The sequence below is a fragment of the Lutjanus erythropterus genome, chromosome 7 (genome assembly GCF_056507025.1).
Source record: "Lutjanus erythropterus isolate fLutEry1 chromosome 7, fLutEry1.hap2, whole genome shotgun sequence".
NCBI classification, from domain to species: domain Eukaryota; kingdom Metazoa; phylum Chordata; class Actinopteri; order Lutjaniformes; family Lutjanidae; genus Lutjanus; species Lutjanus erythropterus.
Genome location: NC_139323.1, coordinates 12,123,601 through 12,141,945, shown reverse-complemented (window position 1 = coordinate 12,141,945; position 18,345 = coordinate 12,123,601). Strand labels below are relative to the sequence as shown.

General features: G+C 37.7%; 2 protein-coding genes across 5 annotated transcripts; both read left to right on the top strand.

Moving 5' to 3' along the window:
* The first annotated feature begins 97 nt into the window (after positions 1–97).
* On the top strand, positions 98–3,638 carry pigx (phosphatidylinositol glycan anchor biosynthesis, class X). The gene is made up of 6 exons (XM_084722727.1): positions 98–272; positions 706–796; positions 878–1,013; positions 1,117–1,324; positions 1,946–2,046; positions 2,128–3,638. The coding sequence occupies exons 1-6, from the start codon at positions 209–211 to the stop codon at positions 2,266–2,268; spliced, it is 741 nt and encodes a 246-aa protein (XP_084578853.1). The 5' UTR covers positions 98–208; the 3' UTR covers positions 2,269–3,638.
* Positions 3,639–4,096: 458 nt separating this feature from the next.
* Positions 4,097–15,555, top strand: pak2b (p21 protein (Cdc42/Rac)-activated kinase 2b). Of its 4 annotated transcripts, none has more exons than XM_084722723.1 (15): positions 4,097–4,351; positions 6,326–6,652; positions 7,020–7,126; positions 7,255–7,405; positions 8,554–8,585; positions 8,678–8,791; positions 8,901–9,033; positions 9,141–9,204; positions 10,509–10,557; positions 11,582–11,694; positions 11,810–11,927; positions 12,051–12,150; positions 12,235–12,431; positions 14,175–14,312; positions 14,429–15,555. In XM_084722723.1, the coding sequence occupies exons 2-15, from the start codon at positions 6,463–6,465 to the stop codon at positions 14,513–14,515; spliced, it is 1,593 nt and encodes a 530-aa protein (XP_084578849.1). In that variant the 5' UTR covers positions 4,097–4,351; positions 6,326–6,462; the 3' UTR covers positions 14,516–15,555. The 4 variants fall into 4 exon arrangements, with proteins under 4 accessions (XP_084578849.1, XP_084578848.1, XP_084578852.1 ...); XM_084722722.1 differs by having other exon boundaries at positions 6,272–6,652; XM_084722726.1 differs by lacking the exon at positions 4,097–4,351 and adding an exon at positions 4,385–5,183.
* The last annotated feature ends 2,790 nt before the right edge of the window (positions 15,556–18,345 follow it).

The following is an 18,345-nucleotide window of genomic DNA, read 5'->3' as shown; positions in this document are numbered from 1 at the left end:
TGTATAACTATTCCATCAGAAATGCTCGTTTATTTTTCTTTCTAGTCAGGCATCGCTAGAGTTTCTTGAGAACTATAAAGGGGTCCTTCAAGAGCTTTTTCCGTAAACAAGTTCAAAGAGAGCACGACATATTACAGACGTAGTTTGTTAGAGGAAAAAGAATACACAGGCCGTGAAAGGCTTGTTGTAGTTCACTGGTACCATTTTGATGTATTTCCTACTGTTTTCTGTGTTGTCCTGTTTATCGACATGTCATTGTCTGATCGAAAAGGGTAAGGTATAAAACCGATAATCAATTATTAGTTTGTGTGTCACCAAAACTCTGAACTTATTTTTGGTAGAAAGCAATTTCTTCTGTCATCATGTATGAAAAGAGAAATGACACGAAAGATTAAGTTTACACTTTACAACCTCGTGGGTGGAAAATACATTTAAAACAAAAACTCGTTCAGCTTCATTGGTCTACCACTCAGCTATAACGTACAGTTGTCTTAAAACCTAACACCTTTATATTTTAGTTTTAATTCTATCTTTAATCTTAATACTATCAGGCTGTTCCTCATGAACCCACTTTCCCCCCGTGTTTTCATTTCCTTACTAGAACTAACAAAGAATAAATTAAATCAGTCATAAAAGTATTATTACAGTTATCACTAAAAGTCTGTTCTGTCCTGATCAATGCACCTTACATATTTATTTTTGTAGATGAGAAGAATGAAAACCACTGTGATCGTCTGAAGCCTTTGCTTGAATCCTCAGCAGTTTCAGTGGAGATCAACAAGAAGGGTTTTCACAGGTATGGACAGTGCATTTCCAAGCATGTGAAAATAACCATCTTCAAGGCTTTCTGTGAGTGATGTGATTTCTTTTGTTTTAGGGAGGTGGTAACCACTGTAGAGTTCAACCCTGACGTGGTCAGTGGGGTCAAGGTTTTGCTGGTTCATAAATGGCCCAGAGGTGTCTATCTTGATCCATACCAACTTGCATCCCTGCGTGATCAAAGTGACTGGCAGGTACGACTGACAAAGCATATTTATGAAAATAAGTATTACAAGCCACATTCATCCACACTGTGTATGTATATAGTAATGTAATTATTTGTGTTTTCACTGGAAGATTTTACTAGATGCAGCCATAGATCTAGAGGTGCCTGCTCACAAGACTTCAGGATTTATCACCTATGTGTTTCCAACTGGACCAACTCCCAGACTGCTAAAAGTAACAATTCCCATACATGGTCGCTACCACAAGCCTTCTTTTGATGGGAAAACATTCAGGACTGTCGACATAGAACCTCCAGAGCTGCTGCTGAGGACTGAAAAATGCAAGTGGATCATTTTAATTCTATCAGCTCTTCTTAGAAACAAGAAACCAATGTGTTTATTATATACCTCCTAAATTTCCTGCTGGGTAACAAACATTTTAGCTCCTTCACAACGTGCCTTGGAGTTTTTGCTAGCCTTGACTGATTGAGGACTTCAGGGTCCAATCCTGATAGCTGCAAAGGGAATTTTCTGATCTAAATTTGACAGATAAAATGAAATCAATATGCCTTTTAATAATATTGTTTTTGTTTTAGTTGTGTGGATATATTTATATACTAAATTATATGGTTAAATAGTAATGCAGCTATGAATAATAAATAAAAGTTGATTGATTGATTTCACACAATAAAATTCACAATCAGCAACTGATAAAGTAATAGGCTGAAGTCCAATACTTATTTTTGCCCATCCTATATAATCCATTAAAATAAGGTAAACCAGAATATCAGCAATACAAAAAAAGAAAGAGAAAGAGAAAAAAAGAAGTTTTCTCTGAATTATAATCTCATGAAAGACCCCTACATGTTGGTTGACAGAAACACTGGATAAAGAAAGTAGCTAATGGGGACTGAAAATTAAGTGACTGTTTGTCTTGATCTAAATTACTTTTTGCTGTCCAGGTACACAGCTCGACAACTTAGAGCCTCATGCTGTCGTGAATGCTCCCTGTACTCCCGACAATTCAAGCTCATGTCCGTGGGTTAAAATCCAGCATCAGCAGGTATCTTTGCATCTTTTCATCGTACTAGTTGTCTACTGTTCCTTTTCTTATATCATTCAAAACGTATCTTTTATCCTGTAGGGGCAAGTCCCTGTGAGCTTACAGTTTCCAGTTGGTGATGGATCTTTGGTGATACCTATATGTGGTGGAACTCTTCTCGTCACAATGATCTGCGGTGTGTTGCTGTCCAAATTCATGTGGAAACATCGAATCATTAAGTGATGGTCAACATATTTTGTTTTAAACAACTCAATAGCTTTTAATAATACAGTTCTCTCTGATACCAGGTGTCACTGTAGCATCAAAGTCAGAGAACACCTGATCTTCTGAGGTGATGCAGACAGAGAACATGTCTATTTTACATCAGTCCAGGTTCCTTGTTTTACTCTGCAAAGTAATCCTTGGAATAGGCCCCAGTTACTCTGTGTAAAAGTCTAAGTTTTGGTTCAGTTTCTACTTTTTTTGCAAGAATGGCTTTTATTATAGTCTTGGATCAGAAGTAGGAACATAGCCCAAATCATACAGGAGGACGACACGTCTTAATTTACTCAGTTTAAAACACTTCACTCAACATTGTCTGTAGGTGCAAATCGCGTTCTTCAGATGTCTTTTAGCCCAAAACAATATTTTAAACTTCAAACAATGCAAAGATCTATGTGGATTATTGTCTTAATGAACTAAAGACGTTTTCCAGTTTGTGTTGAGAATGAAGTTTTGTTCTATTGTGTTTTTGTTTTATCAGAAATGTCAGATTGGGAAGAATAATTACAGGGTCATAAAGTTACAATACACATGAACACAAAAATTTAAAAAATACTTGTCTCATATCCAGCTCCATTGTACTTCCTTTATAAAATATTTTATTTTGGACATTTTGTGCAGTACAGCTGAAGATTAATATGTTCAGTGTGTAGATTGATGAGGATGATTGGTGTAAAAATGTCTACTAGTAACAAACTTTCTTTTCAATATTATGGGTGTTTTTCAAGCTTGCCCAAATCCAAAGGTCAGGCATCATGGTCAGCTACAGAACAGTTAAGCTGAATGATGTGGAAAATAAACATTATAGTAATTAGATCACCTTCTTTAACCTCTTCTGTCTGTGAGTAAAAACTTATGCTGCTGTAGCTGCCAGTGGTGGATTGTACATTTACTCAAGTACAGTTTTGAGATACTTGAGTATTTTCATATCAAGCTATAAAATATAAAATAGCTTGATATGAAAATAGATGTGCCAAGATAGATTTTTCAATTTTCTTTTCTTTTTTTTTTTTTTTGAGCCAGAATAATCATGAAGTGAAAATGTGATATTGTGTCAGCCCTAATTCCTATCATATAGGAATGGGTATTGAAAAACAGTACTAAACCAGTACTGGCTCCTGACTAGTCATTACAAAAATATCAATAAGCTCCTGGACAAACAATACTGCTGACCGTATTTATGTAATGTTACAGAAACAGTAGGGGAAAATGTTCAAAATTTGAGGGCTCAGTTCACTAAATGTGATGAAGATGCAGCTGTCTGTAATACCTCAGGAAATAATTTAACTTGCTACTTCTGCAAATAAAATAAAGTAACTGTTGTTTTAATATTTTTTGTGTCATGTTTTGATTTTCACTATCACTATCAATAAAATACCCATCTATAATACCATATCTATTTGGAGATGACAAACCACAAATCACACATTGTGTAGTTGATGTTTAGGTGTCATTCTTTATCAGACATCATACGGTGGGAAATCAGTCATTATATATAATAGTCTGTTTGCCGGAAATGCGCAAAAGTGCTTCAGCAGGGCCTGGATTTTAAAGTTATTTTCAAACTGATGGAAAGTGGGTTTCAATCAGCCTCCTTTTCACATATTATGTTAAAATACATTATGTGCTTTTCAACCTCTAACTTTCTGTTCCTCTTTTAAATTTCAGCATGGTAAATGTTTGTAGTGCTCAAAAATATTATTGTCAGAGCTCTGAGTATCACAGCAGTGCAGTTTTGAATACAGACAGCAGTCAAAGTTCTCACACCATTCATCTGAAACATGATTGAATAGGCTGGGCTGGGTCGGTAGTTCCGCTTCCCCTTCGCCATAGCGGAATTATCCAAGGGCCGAAAAGATAGAAGAAAAGTTGCACTGTAAATAATTGTAGTCACGTTTTTATTAAGTTATTTGTATGCGCTGCGTACCATCAAGGCCCGTGTAACAGAGGAAGTACTTTTAACGGATTTACAGCCGTTTTCCAGCTCGTCGAGGATCGTCCGGGAGTCAAGTTCTCTTCAAGTTGAACTGGTGTGGAGGCTCCGGTGAGCTTTGCTGCTGCTCCTGCGTCGCCTCCGTTAGCCTGCCTGTAAACCAGAGTGCTGCTTGATAGTTTAAAACTTTAAGCTTCCATAGTGTTGTCTAGATAACACGTTTGGCTATGTTAATCTCTCCTATAAGTTTGTTTGGCAGACTAACTGGCTAAAAGTTTAAACACTGCTCTCATAGGATTGCAAGCGTTAGTAGCTAGTCATGCTAATCTTAGCTTATGGCTAGCACACTTGTTGGGTTATGTCTAGAAGGGAACCCTTAATTTATGAAACTCTCGCGAGATTTTTCTCAATTTTTTTTTTGTGGCGGTTTGTATAATTAAGCATGATTTGTAATGTGAAGACGCTATCATTAATATCTGGGTAACTTCAGGAACAGTAAAACGTGTGTGTATAGTTAGATAGAGATCAAGGATTGGGTTATAATAATCATTCTCGCGATACGTTTCGCGGATAGGGGGTTCTCTTATGGACACAACCCACTTGTTGGCCAAGTAGTTAAGGCTAACGCTAGCTTGCTAGCCGCCCCGGTTGTTACTTATTTGAAGGACACTTTTGACAAAACAGAAATACCGTTATATTGGAAAATAACAGGCTGAATGTCGATATGTTGACACTATTTATCTTAGCAAGCAGCAATTAAGTGTTAGGATGTTATTTCTGTATCAGCTATACTTGGAGAGGAGCAACTTGCATTATTCTTGTATCCTCATGCGGGCTCCTTTTATAGTCTTATTTAGACAAAACATGGGACGCAAAGAAGAAACTAGTCTGATTAAAAATGCTCTTAACATTTCCTCAGACTGATACTAAGTCTTTAACGGGGGTAAGTTATGTTTAAATAAACTGTAGTCACTGATCTCGTTCCGCCAACACGGTCTCCTTTAAGTTAACTGTAAATGTTAGCCTCTGCTCTCTCTGATTATTAGTTAGCTACTGCCAAATGATTTATTTGTTCGTACAGTAATTTAAGTCACCCTCTTATCCACTGTAGGGATCGTTTATTTGTACTTGAAGTAGTGGCAATTCTTTGTATACATTTTTGTCTGAAAAATAAGGTTATGAGATGAGACTTAGAGCATTTTAGACTGTGTGCATGGTTTCTGTCCCACACTATTGTGACCCAAGATGATGGTTGTTTTCCCAGTGACCAAACCAGCTTTATTAATTCGCGATTAAAAGGACAGTTCAACCCCAAATCAAAAATAAGTATTTGTCCTCTTACCTGTAGTACTGTATATCCATCTAGATTGTTGTGGAGATGTCCACCGTAGAGATATCTGCCATCTCTCCAATATAATAGAAAATATAATAATTCCTTGGCACTTGCCAAAACTACATTTTTAAACCTCCGTGGCAATGTCTCTTTCCAGAAACCATGACCTGGTCACTCAAGATAATCTACAGACCTTGTTGTATTCATGTAGGCACTATTTTCCTTCTACTGAACTACACCTGTCATCAGTATCACTGTGTAAAACAAAATGCGCATCTCGTCATGGACGAGAGGTTACAGCGCACCCTGTTGATGTTTACGTTCTGTACTGTCACAGGTTAACTCCTCTTGTTCATGAGTAAAGTAGCATGCTTCTATCTGTGTGGTAATACAGTTGGCAGATGTTAGAAAGAAAATAGTTCCTACATGAAACTGCTCACAGCAAGATGTGTAGATTATCTTGACTAACTGGGTTGTGATTTTTGGAAAGATGTACCGCTGATAAGTTTTTCAAATGTTTTTTGATATCTGGAGCATTACAAACCTAGGTCCAATATATTTTTTATTTTGGGATGAACTGTCCCTTTAAATTGTTTTATTAGAGAGTAGTTCCCTGATTATTAGTCACCACATTCTACTGTATTTGTAACCTTATCACTGTATTTTCCTTGTCTTATAAATGTCTAATTTTCTTACAGGTACCACTCACTGCTTCCTTTCTCTTCTGTCATTTTTGGCACATTCTCCCGTAGCGCATGAGCACAGCCGTGCCTCGTGTTGATGTGAGCGCTGCCTCGCTCCCTCTCTGTTTGCCACCCTGTCCATTCTCGCCCGCTGTGCCCTTCCCCAAGCCCTCTTAGCCTTGTGAGGCTCCCAGCAACCTATAGCGATGTGTGATAACGGAGACCCTGAGGACAAACCCCCTGCCCCTCCGGTCAGGATGAGCAGCACCATCTTCAGCACAGGCTCTGGCAAAGACTCACTCTCAGCCAACCACAGCTCAAAACCACTGCCTTCTGTGCCTGAGGAGAGAAAACCTCGTAACAAGATCATCTCAATCTTCTCTGGGGCTGAAAAAGGTGAGACAAAGAGTTTGGCAGAAAAATATAGAACTTGAAAGTCATTCTTGGGTTTGTTCAGAGGTGGAAAGTAATGAAGTACAAATACTTTGTTACTGTACTTGTTACTTTACAATGTAGCAAGATAGAAAAAGATGTGACAAGAAAAAAGACGTAACAAGATTACCAAAAAGGTATGACGATGAAAAATACATAAGAAGAAGAGAAATGTTGTGAACAGTCAGAGAGGGGTACTGTTTATTTTCATACTTTGATTACATTTCAGAGCCTGTACTTTTTCAATTTTATTTGAGTAAAGCCTCTTGGTTTGTTAACACTTGAGAAGTGTTGTCATGTGTAATTTCAATAAGGTTTTGGTTTCTCTAAGGTGGTCGAAAAAAAGATCGAGACAAAGAACGACCAGAAATCTCACCACCTTCAGACTTTGAACACACCATACATGTTGGGTTTGACGCCGTCACAGGAGAGTTCACTGTGAGTTTTCACCTTTTGCTCGTTCTCACGCTTTTTTTTTCTTCCACTAACACCTGCTTTACAAGTCGTATGTACGTAACATCTAAGCCTGCATCAGTTTGACACTATGTCACCTCTGTTACACACAGGGTATGCCAGAGCAATGGGCTCGACTACTCCAGACCTCAAACATCACCAAGTCAGAGCAGAAGAAAAACCCACAGGCTGTGCTTGATGTTCTTAAGTTCTACGACTCTACAGGCAACGGTCGTCAGAAGTACCTCAGCTTCTCATCTTCTGGTGAGGCTGCAAGTTATATTGCAACATTAAAAGGATATTTCATATTGTTTGATATGGGATTACTCTATCAGGTACTTACTGGTAACTGTATTACCAACAGTAGATGTTGACTGGCACGCCCCCAGCGGAGAAGCTAAGCAATGAATTGCCATGGCCAGAGTCAGCAGCAAAACTTGTTTTAGACACTTAAAAAAAAGGTCCACTAAAGAAAACAATATTAGTGTAAGTTTATTCTCTATTTAGAATATTTAATCTGATATCTGAATATTTTCAGCGCTTTACTTTGCTGTATTCAGTTTAAGTGTACACTATATTTAGAATATTTCACTTCTTTACTTTGCCTTCAGACAGCCTTTGCTGACAAGAAACTGCTGTTATATAAGACAAATATGGTTCACTCCAAAGCAAGCAGACTTGTTAAGCGGAAACAGTAAATTTACCTTGCAGAAATGAGGAGTTGCTGGTCTACTGCTGCCTTGGCTCGATCTGTTAGTTTGTTTATGGTATTGTGTGGCTTCAGTGTTTTAAAATAATAGTTTGGATTCACCAAAGTCACACAATAATACAAATAAAGTAACTGATCAAGGCAGCGGTAGACCAGCAACTCCTGTTTTCTGGGAGGAAAAAGTTTGGTTTTAAGGAGTCTGGTTGCATTGGAGTGAATCATATTTACATATTTTTAAAAATATTCTAAGTACATTGTACACTTAAACTGATTAGGTTTAGCTGCTGACTCTTGCTTAGTTTTGTACACTGGTATTCCTGCTGCCTCTCCAAACTGGGGGTTGCGCCAACTGCCATCTACACTGACTATGGATAAATACGTCACCACATGAAAAAAATCCAGATTGTAAGTTTTAAGTTTGTTTAGTTACCTGTAGGGCATTATGGATTTCTAACAAGTTGGTAGGTGCAAGGTAATTATTTCCTAAAATTATACTTTTGCCTTTAAGTTGATACATTTTTTCTTTTCTCATGAAGAGGAATTTAATCAATATTTTGTAATGTAAAACGTGTGATCAGGCAGTGCAACGAGCAGAACAGCCGTGAACCTTTTGAGAACATCTAGTTTAACCCGTCACTACAGGTACTTATAAAGCATCTTATTTTTTCTCACTCTGCTATATTGTTCTTCTTTTAATTCGCAGAAAAAGATGCCTTCACCCCAGGGCCTCAGTCTGTAAGTTTTTCAAGTCTGTAAAAAAAGCTATTTTAGTTGCATTGTATTTTGTCTTGTAACGGTTAACAGCATTTTCTTTCTCTCTAAATTAGCCTGTCAAAAAAGGCACTGAACCCTCTTCTCCGAATATCAAAGACATTGATGATGATGACGATGATGAAACTCCTCCTCCTGTTGTGGCACCAAGACCGGAACACACAAAGAGTGTAAGTTGTGATTTCATTGATGATTGTTTGTAAAAATCACTTTCTGATGCATTCAGTGTGAACTTGAGATTTCTTAATTTGTTAGTCTTAATCGTGTTGTGTTGTGTAGGTGTATACTCGCTCTGTTATCGACCCCATCCCTGCTCCAAGCACGTGTGTAGACGGAGACGTTGCCTCCAAGGCTGCAGACAGACAGAAAAAGAAGGGCAAGATGTCGGATGAGGAGATCATGGATAAACTGAGTAAATTATTAATAAACCATTGATCTCACAAATCCATTGTCACAGTGACAGAGCTTTTTAAATCCCACCTGTTTCCTTTACATACGAAATTGTTATCTGGCTTACAGGAACCATAGTCAGCATTGGAGATCCCAAGAAGAAGTACACCAGATATGAAAAAATTGGTCAGGGGTGAGTACAGATTCACCAGTTACATTTAAAACATGTGGTAGTGTTTAAGTTTTTATATATACTATGGAATATTAATTATGTATGTAGTTATGTAATTATTATGATTATAGGCCCTTAAACTTCTTCACAATTTGGTAATTTTTTGTATCAACATGAAATTTTTAAACCTCTCGAATCCACCCACAGTGTACTCACACTTGGCTTTGACTGTATCCTGAGACAGAATCCACACTAAAGTGTAATGCTGCCCACCTGCATCCTGGAAAAGTTTTTCAACAGCTATTTACCAAAATAGATCAAATGGATGCCAGTTAGAACTGGGACTTTTCTCATGATTACTGTACGCTAATATTCCAACCTTGAAAAGCAGAACATGCCAATTCTAAATAACAGCTTAATTAAAAACAAAAAATGTTAACAGTTAACAGAGCTTTGTGAGGTCCATTTTTGAGCATCATCAGTGATACGAAACCAGATAAGCCCGATAATGAGATCATAACTATCCTATCACTCAGATCCTAGTATTATTGTTATTCTAGTGTATCTAGGTCAGTATTATACATACAATGTTGGGATGTGCTGATCTGATACTCAGTATTGGTATTGGCCCAATAGTAGCCAAGTCATTGGATCGCATCTCGCGTTAATGCTTAAGTCAACTTGAGTGACATACTAAAGAGGGAGGGAAGGAGGGAGGGAGAGAGTCACCAGTAGCACAGATGAACAATGTCTGAACAGTGAACAGTAGCTGGAATGTGAGTGAGACCTGTCAGTTGTGCTGTCACCATGTCAGCTGTGTGGAGTTGCTTTTAGCTCAAGGAAGGAAAAAAGCAAAACAGCCAAGTGTAATTATGCTCTGCATTTAAAAATTAGTTTTGTGCCGACCAGTCAAAAATGCTGCTAAAAGTTTTCTGTGTGAAAAGGTTTAAATAAAAAGAAGCAGCAGTATCACTCATGCTGTGAGTTGTGTGTTTCCTCCTTCATGAAAGCAGAATATTAGTCTCACAGTTTGAGCATGATGTTTTTTAGATGGTTAGATTCAGCAAAGTGCATCCATGCAAATGAATCATTAACAGCTTAGTTGTTCAAGAGGGAAAAACATGGTATAGCAGATAATCAGTGTTATGCTGTCAGCATCAGACATGAAAAAGTGGTATCATGCCAACCCTAAAACAAAGCATCATATCACAGTTGTGTTAGATGTATCACAGCTTTTGTGTTAAAATGTCTGTCTATGTCTGAGATGATGATACTTTTTTTTTAATATGCATTGAAGTAAATTGATAATCTCTTTCTTCTCACAGGGCATCAGGAACAGTATTCACAGCCATCGATGTTGCCACAGGACAGGAGGTAAAATATGACTGAGTAAAGGAATTAACAGTCCAGGGACACAGCAGAGTAAAGTTGTCATCACATAAAATGCACTCATGAAAGTAAATAATTTTTAACAATAAGCTTTATTAACATGGCACTGTTTCTACAAGAAATGCAGCTCTAAGGTGAGATGGTGTAACTTGCTGAACAGTTGACACTGCGGCTGCAAGTGACATTTCTGAGACAATGATGAACACTAAAACATCCTGTAACAGCAGCTCAAGTAAAGTGAGAGTAATCAAGTCAGCAAACTGACCCAGTGCTGTCAGTTACTCAAAGATATCTATTTAAAGTTAGTTTACCTTAGTTCTCATCTGTGAACAACAACATCATAAATCATACCAGACCAAGTTTATTTGTATCAGCAAAACGGCTGCAACTAACAATGATTTTTCTTATCAGTTAATCCCCTGATTATTCTCATGATAAAGTGGTGCAGAGTTTAGTCAACAAAATGGCCAAAATGTGTGTAAAGTGCTCATCACACTTAACCAGAACCCAAAGTGACATCTTTAAACTGCTTCTTTTGTCCAGCCATGAGTCCAAAAACCTCCTCATATGCTGTTATAAAGGACAGAGAAAAGCAGCAGATCCGTACCTTTAAGAAGCTGGAACCTCTTTGCCCGAAAAATGACTTAATTTGACATCAATTGTGTCGCAATAGATCTTCTTTCAATCAATGAATTGACTAATCATTGCAGTTCTAATCTAAAACTTCTGAATAAGGGTGTATTTTATTGCTTATGAATTCAACTTTTCATTTGTAAGTGGACAAAATTGTTATTTCTTCTTTCTAAAGTTACATAATCTCAGTTAAATTGTTTTTCAATAAGAGAGAAAAGACAATTAGGCAAACCACTTAACTGTGTTAAAGACACACATACACTGCAGTCATAATAAAGATTAAGGGGAAAAAATTGTATACTAACATAGTCCTGAGAATAATTTGTCAAATTTGGGTAATTCTGATTCTCTGGTTTCGCACGGTGCCTTTTTTCAGGTCGCCATTAAGCAGATCAACCTACAAAAGCAGCCGAAGAAGGAGCTGATCATCAATGAGATTCTAGTGATGAAGGAGTTGAAGAACCCCAACATTGTCAACTTTTTAGACAGGTGAGACTGACAGTAAACCTGCAGCTGGATTGCTGATGGTGATTCTAACAAATCCTAAAAGTTAGAAATCATAGATGGACACCAGAGTGTGATGATGTGTGTTTGTGCGTGTCAGTTTCCTGATGGGGGAGGAGCTGTTCGTGGTGATGGAGTATCTGGCTGGTGGCTCGCTGACAGATGTGGTTACAGAGACCTGTATGGATGAGGCCCAGATAGCTGCTGTCTGCCGAGAGGTATGCTGCCATGTGAACGAAATCTAATCCAAGTCTTTAAGTAGAGGTTGGAGGCAAAACAAAAGTTAAATTCCCAACATATCAATTGACCACATCTCCTCCTGTTTGTCATCATATCTGTAGTGTTTACAAGCGTTGGATTTCCTGCACGCAAACCAGGTCATTCACAGAGACATCAAAAGTGACAACGTGTTACTGGGGATGGACGGATCTGTCAAGCTGAGTAAGTCCTGTACTGATGTTAAACTCTGATCTCTACGTCCTGTCACTGTAACTATATATTTACTCTTCTCCGTCTCCTCGACAGCCGACTTTGGCTTCTGTGCCCAGATCACCCCAGAGCAGAGCAAACGCAGCACCATGGTCGGCACGCCTTACTGGATGGCTCCTGAGGTGGTGACCAGAAAGGCTTATGGGCCTAAAGTAGACATTTGGTCACTGGGTATTATGGCCATCGAGATGGTGGAAGGAGAGCCTCCCTACCTGAACGAGAACCCACTACGAGTGAGTCAGACTTTTAAACCCTCTTGATTATTTAATTATTTTTCCTTTAGTCCTGTTTACATGGTTTTTTTTTTCAGCTTGTGGCATGAAATTCTCCCAATTAAATTTTGTGCAGTGAGCAAATTTATTTAACAAACTCGGGTTCACATACAAATAAAAGTCAAAGGCACAGCTTACTGTACATTGTAAACAATTCTGATTTTTATATCAAATGGAATGATTAGTCGATTATTTGTCAAGTGTTAAGTTAGTTGCCAACTAAAATGAAAAAGTGTCCAAATTTTTGTGGACACATAGCGTGAAGATTTCACCGTGGGATTGTGGGAAACAACAATCGCCATTTTTCACCATTTTCTGCCATTTTTTGGACCAGACACCTAATCAGTTATTGGAGAAAATGATCAACAGATTAATCACTAATAAAAAATAATTATTTGCAATCCTAGTATCAAAAGCTATACACATTAGTGATTAATGGGATGAACGATTTGTTTGTCAAACTTTGGTGTAGTTGCTGACCAGCTGCGGTCCTTAAACTGTCATGAGTCAACACAAAACCAGGACACATGCTCACAAGTGTTATAAGTGTTTGTCCTGCTCTCCACATACACCAACAACGGCATTCGAGCACCGAACAGTTGATTTGTTGTTAGCTGAACTTGTTGAGATACAAATATGTCTGACGAGTTTGTCTGCTGCTTCTGTTGCTTTTTTGTATTCGTGTTGTGTGCAAACACTGTTGAATCAGCTTTACTGACCAAGTGCAGACAAGGGATTAGACCAGTGGTTCCCAAACAGTGTAGTGAGGCAAGTCCAGGTGTACCATGGGATTTTGTGACAATGCTACATTATTATTGCAATATACTTTACAACAACAACACCAACTATTCAGTTCCATTACCTCATTGTTAATCTTGTGACCTGTCTGATTTGAATAGGTCTGTTGCTGATTTGATGTAAATTTCCAAAGTTTTAAATTAATTGTGAAATTACTTTGTTAATATTTTTGAGTGATAAAGTTTGTCAGTATGTTTGTTAAATTTTATTTGGCATTAGTAAATAAAAATAAATGTTTACGGAGAGATAACAGTGAGAACACGTTTTAGACGCTATTTTGCACAAATGTACAGGTGTGCCTTGAGATTTTGCCAATCTTGCAAACCACTGGATTAGAACAATGTACAACGTTGATACACAGATCAAACTTATTGTAACCATAAACAGGGAAAGAGCCAGTGCCAGGTTCTGCAGTAATGAAAAGAGTGCAATGTACAGTATAGAAAGCCTGCTTATTTCAGCAGGGATGGATGATGTTTAAATAAATTATCCCGTCAAACTGAGCACACTGCTCTTGATGTGTCCACACTGCATGTTACAAACCTCGCCACTTCTTAGCAATGACATGATTTAGAGGTAAACCCCAGTAAAATTCCTGACAATTAGTATTACCATATCAAAACTGAATGATAATTAAAGCCGTATTTGATTACTGCGCCTTGGAAAAACTTACAGCAAATACTGTCTGGCATCGACCAAAGTTCAAATCATTGTGAGGTTTTCAATATATGTAGACTTGTTAAAGTGCTTACTGTTTGCATAGCAATTAAACACCGGTCAGACTTTAATGACGTTGTCTCATTTTACCAGTTTGACTTGATTCATTTGCTGCTGGCAAATGATTTATTTCCCTGAAACTGGGTTTGACAGTTCTTCCTTTTGGTCTTGTCTCTTCCCCTTTGGCAGGCATTATACCTGATTGCCACGAATGGCACACCCGAGCTTCAGAACCCAGAGAAGCTGTCTCCAGTCTTCAGAGATTTCCTCAACCGTTGCTTGGAAATGGATGTAGAGAAAAGAGGTGGAGGCAAAGAGCTACTGCAGGTTAAAAAACACTTCCTGTTATTAGATTTTTTTTTTTTTATTGGACTTCTCTTGTGTTTTAATTTAATCTGCACTTTGACTCACTGGTCCCCCTGCCTTCTCTTCTGTTTGTGCAGCACCCGTTCTTGAAGCTGGCGAAGCCACTCTCCAGTCTCACACCTCTCATCCTGGCAGCCAAGGAGGCCATGAAGGGCAATCGTTAGCTGATGAAACTCACGACCCTGCCTTCCCATGCTGTGCACAGATATGTGCCAAACATTTAGATTTCATGCCAGACAATAGGCTGAGAGTGACTCGCCACTCTTGATGCACCAGCCTTATAAGCCCTGACAAACCTCACTGTGAAGAAGACCAAAAATCTAGAGCACAACTCCACCGCTGTCCATATGAACTCTATTCTCACTCAGACGTCAGAAGACAAGTCAAACTAAAGTGCTTAGTTTCCGAGTCAGGCGTAGTTATTTTGTACAACAAATCTCCTGGTGACAAGTTAGGGCTAGGCTTGTATTTAACTTGGAATGAAGAAGATGCCTAGTTCTATTTAGTTTTTTTTAATCAACTGCCTTAAACAAATGCAAAATGTTGCCTAATGTATTGTTGATTGTGTCAATGTTTCTCTTCCCATGATTTTTACTACCTTTGTAATTTACCTTTTCAGCTCGTCAGTGTCTTAGTTATTTTGATACTTGAATTTCATATTTGTCCCCCTTCTTGTTATATAGATGGTCTCATTCAAAGAACACTCTTGCTATTTCCACATTGACTCGTCGTGTTTTATGGACATTTTCTGGTTTTTATAGGAAACATTTCAGTACATTTGTCATCATGAACGTGCTGTGATTGTGTCGTTCTTCAATTGCCGCAGACCTGACAGACCTACTGTACCAGTTCTTCCCCTGTATCAATAGTCTCCTGATACCAGAGGTGCACCTTACAGGCAAATTAAAATGTTAGATTGACAGGGTTTATACTTTCTTCTTTATTGTTGTTATTAAAAATGAGTATTGTATGTCGAACTCTGTCCTTTGTGTTCTTCTGGACTAAACAAATGCGCTTTTCCCATGTGTATATTGTGTACTTAATAATTAGTTTGAAAAAAAAGTGACCATATGATAATGGTTAGCTGTTGAAGGCTGGTAAAGACAATTTGTTGACTGTTTTGTTTTTTGTTTTTTTTCTCCTTTGAACGACTAACAACCTTGTCTGCGCACTCAAATAAATGCAACTATTTGTGCTTTTGTGATCTGGGTGTGAAAGTGATTGGTGTGCTGTAATATAACCTCTTTTTATAAAGCCACACAGAGGGAAACAAGCAAAGACGCCTGACTAATTTGAGCAATGTAACATTAATAACCTTTCCTATCTATACTGTAGTCCTGTCAGACTTGAACTTGGCTTCATGGCGCATACTTGTGTTCTCTCCTGACTAGATCCTTGCTTGTTTTATATCAGCTCTCAGATGTACATCGCTCTGGATAAAAGTATCTGCTAAATGAAAATGTAAATTGTATACTTGAAGTGGAACAAATGAAAATCTCATTTATTATTAGTATTTGCTTTATGACTAACTGAATGCTTGACAGGAGGTGCAAAATGAAGTTCAGGGTGTAGGTCAGTGTTTCTCAACCCTGGTCCTCAAGTACCCCTGCATGTTTTAGATGTTTCCCTGCACCAACACACCTGATTCAAATGATCAGGTTGCTTGACGACGAGCTGATCATTTGAATCAGGTGTGTTGGAGCAGATAAAGACTGACATCAAAATTCAACGCCACACCACGACAACGCTGTTCAACAAAAGTGGAATCTTATCATAACATTTCATCATGAAGGTCTCTAGACGGCACACACCAATTTTGAAATCTATCATATTAGTTCTGTAGGAAGAGTTTATTAAAATAAAACACCTGGAAATCACCAAAATTGCCAACTTAATTAAAAATGTCCAATTTTCTGTTGGGTTTAGACTGTGGCTCCATGAGGCTTTTTTAAACATCCGGGCGTGATACATGTGCCTACTGATTTTTGTTCATGTGGGTGAAACGTGCAGCAGGAGCTGCTGTTTAAGGGAAATGGTTAAGCCATTTAGCCACGCCCATCGCCAAAACCTGTACCAGAAGAATTTTTCTGTCACAGCTGATGGCTGTACCAAGTTTAATGCACAAAAGAAGAAGAAAACAAACAAACAAATTGTACCATAGTTTTGCACATTTTTCTGTACTCTTCATTTTCTCCGGATATTACATAATTTTACCTTTTTGTGCCTTCAGCAGTTTTTAGAATTAAATCATTTGATAGATAGAGGGATAGAGGAAGAACACGTAAACTTTGCACAGAAAGGCTCTGCCCCAGCTGGGATTTGAACCCACATGTTACATTTCACTACTGAAAAAAGCATAACATCTAAGTACTTGGTTTGTTTAAGTGAACCCAACTCAAGTACACTGAGTTTGGCAGCTTTTTTGACCTCAGAGTACAAGTAACTTATTTAAAATGACTGTTAATAACAAGTTGGTAAAAAAAAACTGACTTAGGTGAACTGTAATTGTAATTAAGCTTGATGTTAGTGTTTACAGTGTAGTGTTGGTGCAAGTTGCAGAGTTTTGAAAATCCTCTCTTGAATGCAATGAAACTAAATGGAATTTGACTTGTGCTCAGCACCGAAAGTAAGTTCAACACCATTGTCTTCAAACAAGTATGCAATGTATGTGAAAATGTGTATTTTTGATTTTGAGGTGAGCAGTCCATTTAAGTACAAATTATTTTTCCTGAAAGTTACTCAGAGTATTAGTTACTTGTTAAACGTTTATGTTTAATGCAGTATAATTCATTCGAATGGGGTTTCAGTTTCTCTTTCTTTTGGTGGTCACAGTCACCTCTCCAAACCTGTGCATGTTGTAGTTTGTTGTCATCCGTATGTTTTTCACTTTGCAATCACATACTTTTTATTGGCAACAAATACGCAGATGAAATGTTGTGATATTAATTTAAGTTGAAGGCTATTAGTGTAATGCATACTTACTCATTAAAGTACAAGAACCCTCAAAATGACTTAATTACAGTAATTAAGTCTCACAGTTTTACAAAATCACCATAATGTACTGATTGCCAGCAAAATATTTCGTCATGGTTTGTAGCATACTTAAAGGATTTGTTGACTCAGCTTGACGTAATCAAGTTATCATGCAGTTGGTTGGCTCAACTTCCTGTGTCACATATTTTGGACAAGCAAAGATTAGTTGAGATAACTGAAAAAAATGTTGGTTGAGCTTGTTTTATCAAGTTTGTACGAATGTAAATTGAGACAAATCATCTTGAAATAAGTAATTTTTTCAGTTTATGTCACTATGTTACCTGAAAATTTCTAAAACTGATGAGAATTAGATACCTAGATAAATACCAACACAAAGCTATAAATCTACGTGGAAGCCGAGAAATGAAAAATAGCTGCAAAGACGTGTCAAATAAAAAGATTTATTGCAGTCTAAAAAAGTGTATTTCAACTTTTTTTTTCCAATAAAGCCACACAAGGGGAAACAAACATGAAGCTAGAATCATTTAAGTGATCCAATATAACATTGATAACATTTCCTATCTGCATACTTTAAGTTGAACTAATGAGGACTTCATGTATAATCAGTTTAGGCTCTATGACTGAATTCTCTGCAGGAGGTGAAAAATGAAGATTAGGATGTAGATAACGGAGCTTGAGATGTCTTCATTTTAAGCAGTAGAAGTAGTTAACAACCATTTAAAATTTTGTGAGCAAAATTTTTCGTGTGCGTTTATTCTGGAGATTTGGCCCGGAAGTGTAACTGTGTTTGACACCGGTCGTGTCTAGAACAGAACTCTTAATTTGCGAAACTCTCGCGAGATTTCTATGTGTTGTTACTTCACTGTGGACATTGTACAGACTAATTAGATATATATATATTTTATGTAGAACGCTGTTGATTAAAATCTGTTTGGGGACAGAAAACATTTGTTAGGGTTAGGGAAAATCGCGGTCTGGGTTGAAATGTTCACTCTCGCGA

Bases quoted from the DNA above. Each gene is read 5' to 3' on its own strand.
- pigx (XM_084722727.1), top strand. From the start codon at position 209: ATGTATTTCCTACTGTTTTCTGTGTTGTCCTGTTTATCGACATGTCAT. The intron at 797-877 runs GTATGGACAGTG...CTTTTGTTTTAG, and splicing joins AACAAGAAGGGTTTTCACAG to GGAGGTGGTAACCACTGTAG. The intron at 1,014-1,116 runs GTACGACTGACA...TTTCACTGGAAG, and splicing joins GTGATCAAAGTGACTGGCAG to ATTTTACTAGATGCAGCCAT.
- pak2b (XM_084722723.1), top strand. From the start codon at position 6,463: ATGTGTGATAACGGAGACCCTGAGGACAAACCCCCTGCCCCTCCGGTC. The intron at 11,928-12,050 runs GTATGCTGCCAT...TCATATCTGTAG, and splicing joins TAGCTGCTGTCTGCCGAGAG to TGTTTACAAGCGTTGGATTT. The intron at 12,151-12,234 runs GTAAGTCCTGTA...TCTCCTCGACAG, and splicing joins GGACGGATCTGTCAAGCTGA to CCGACTTTGGCTTCTGTGCC.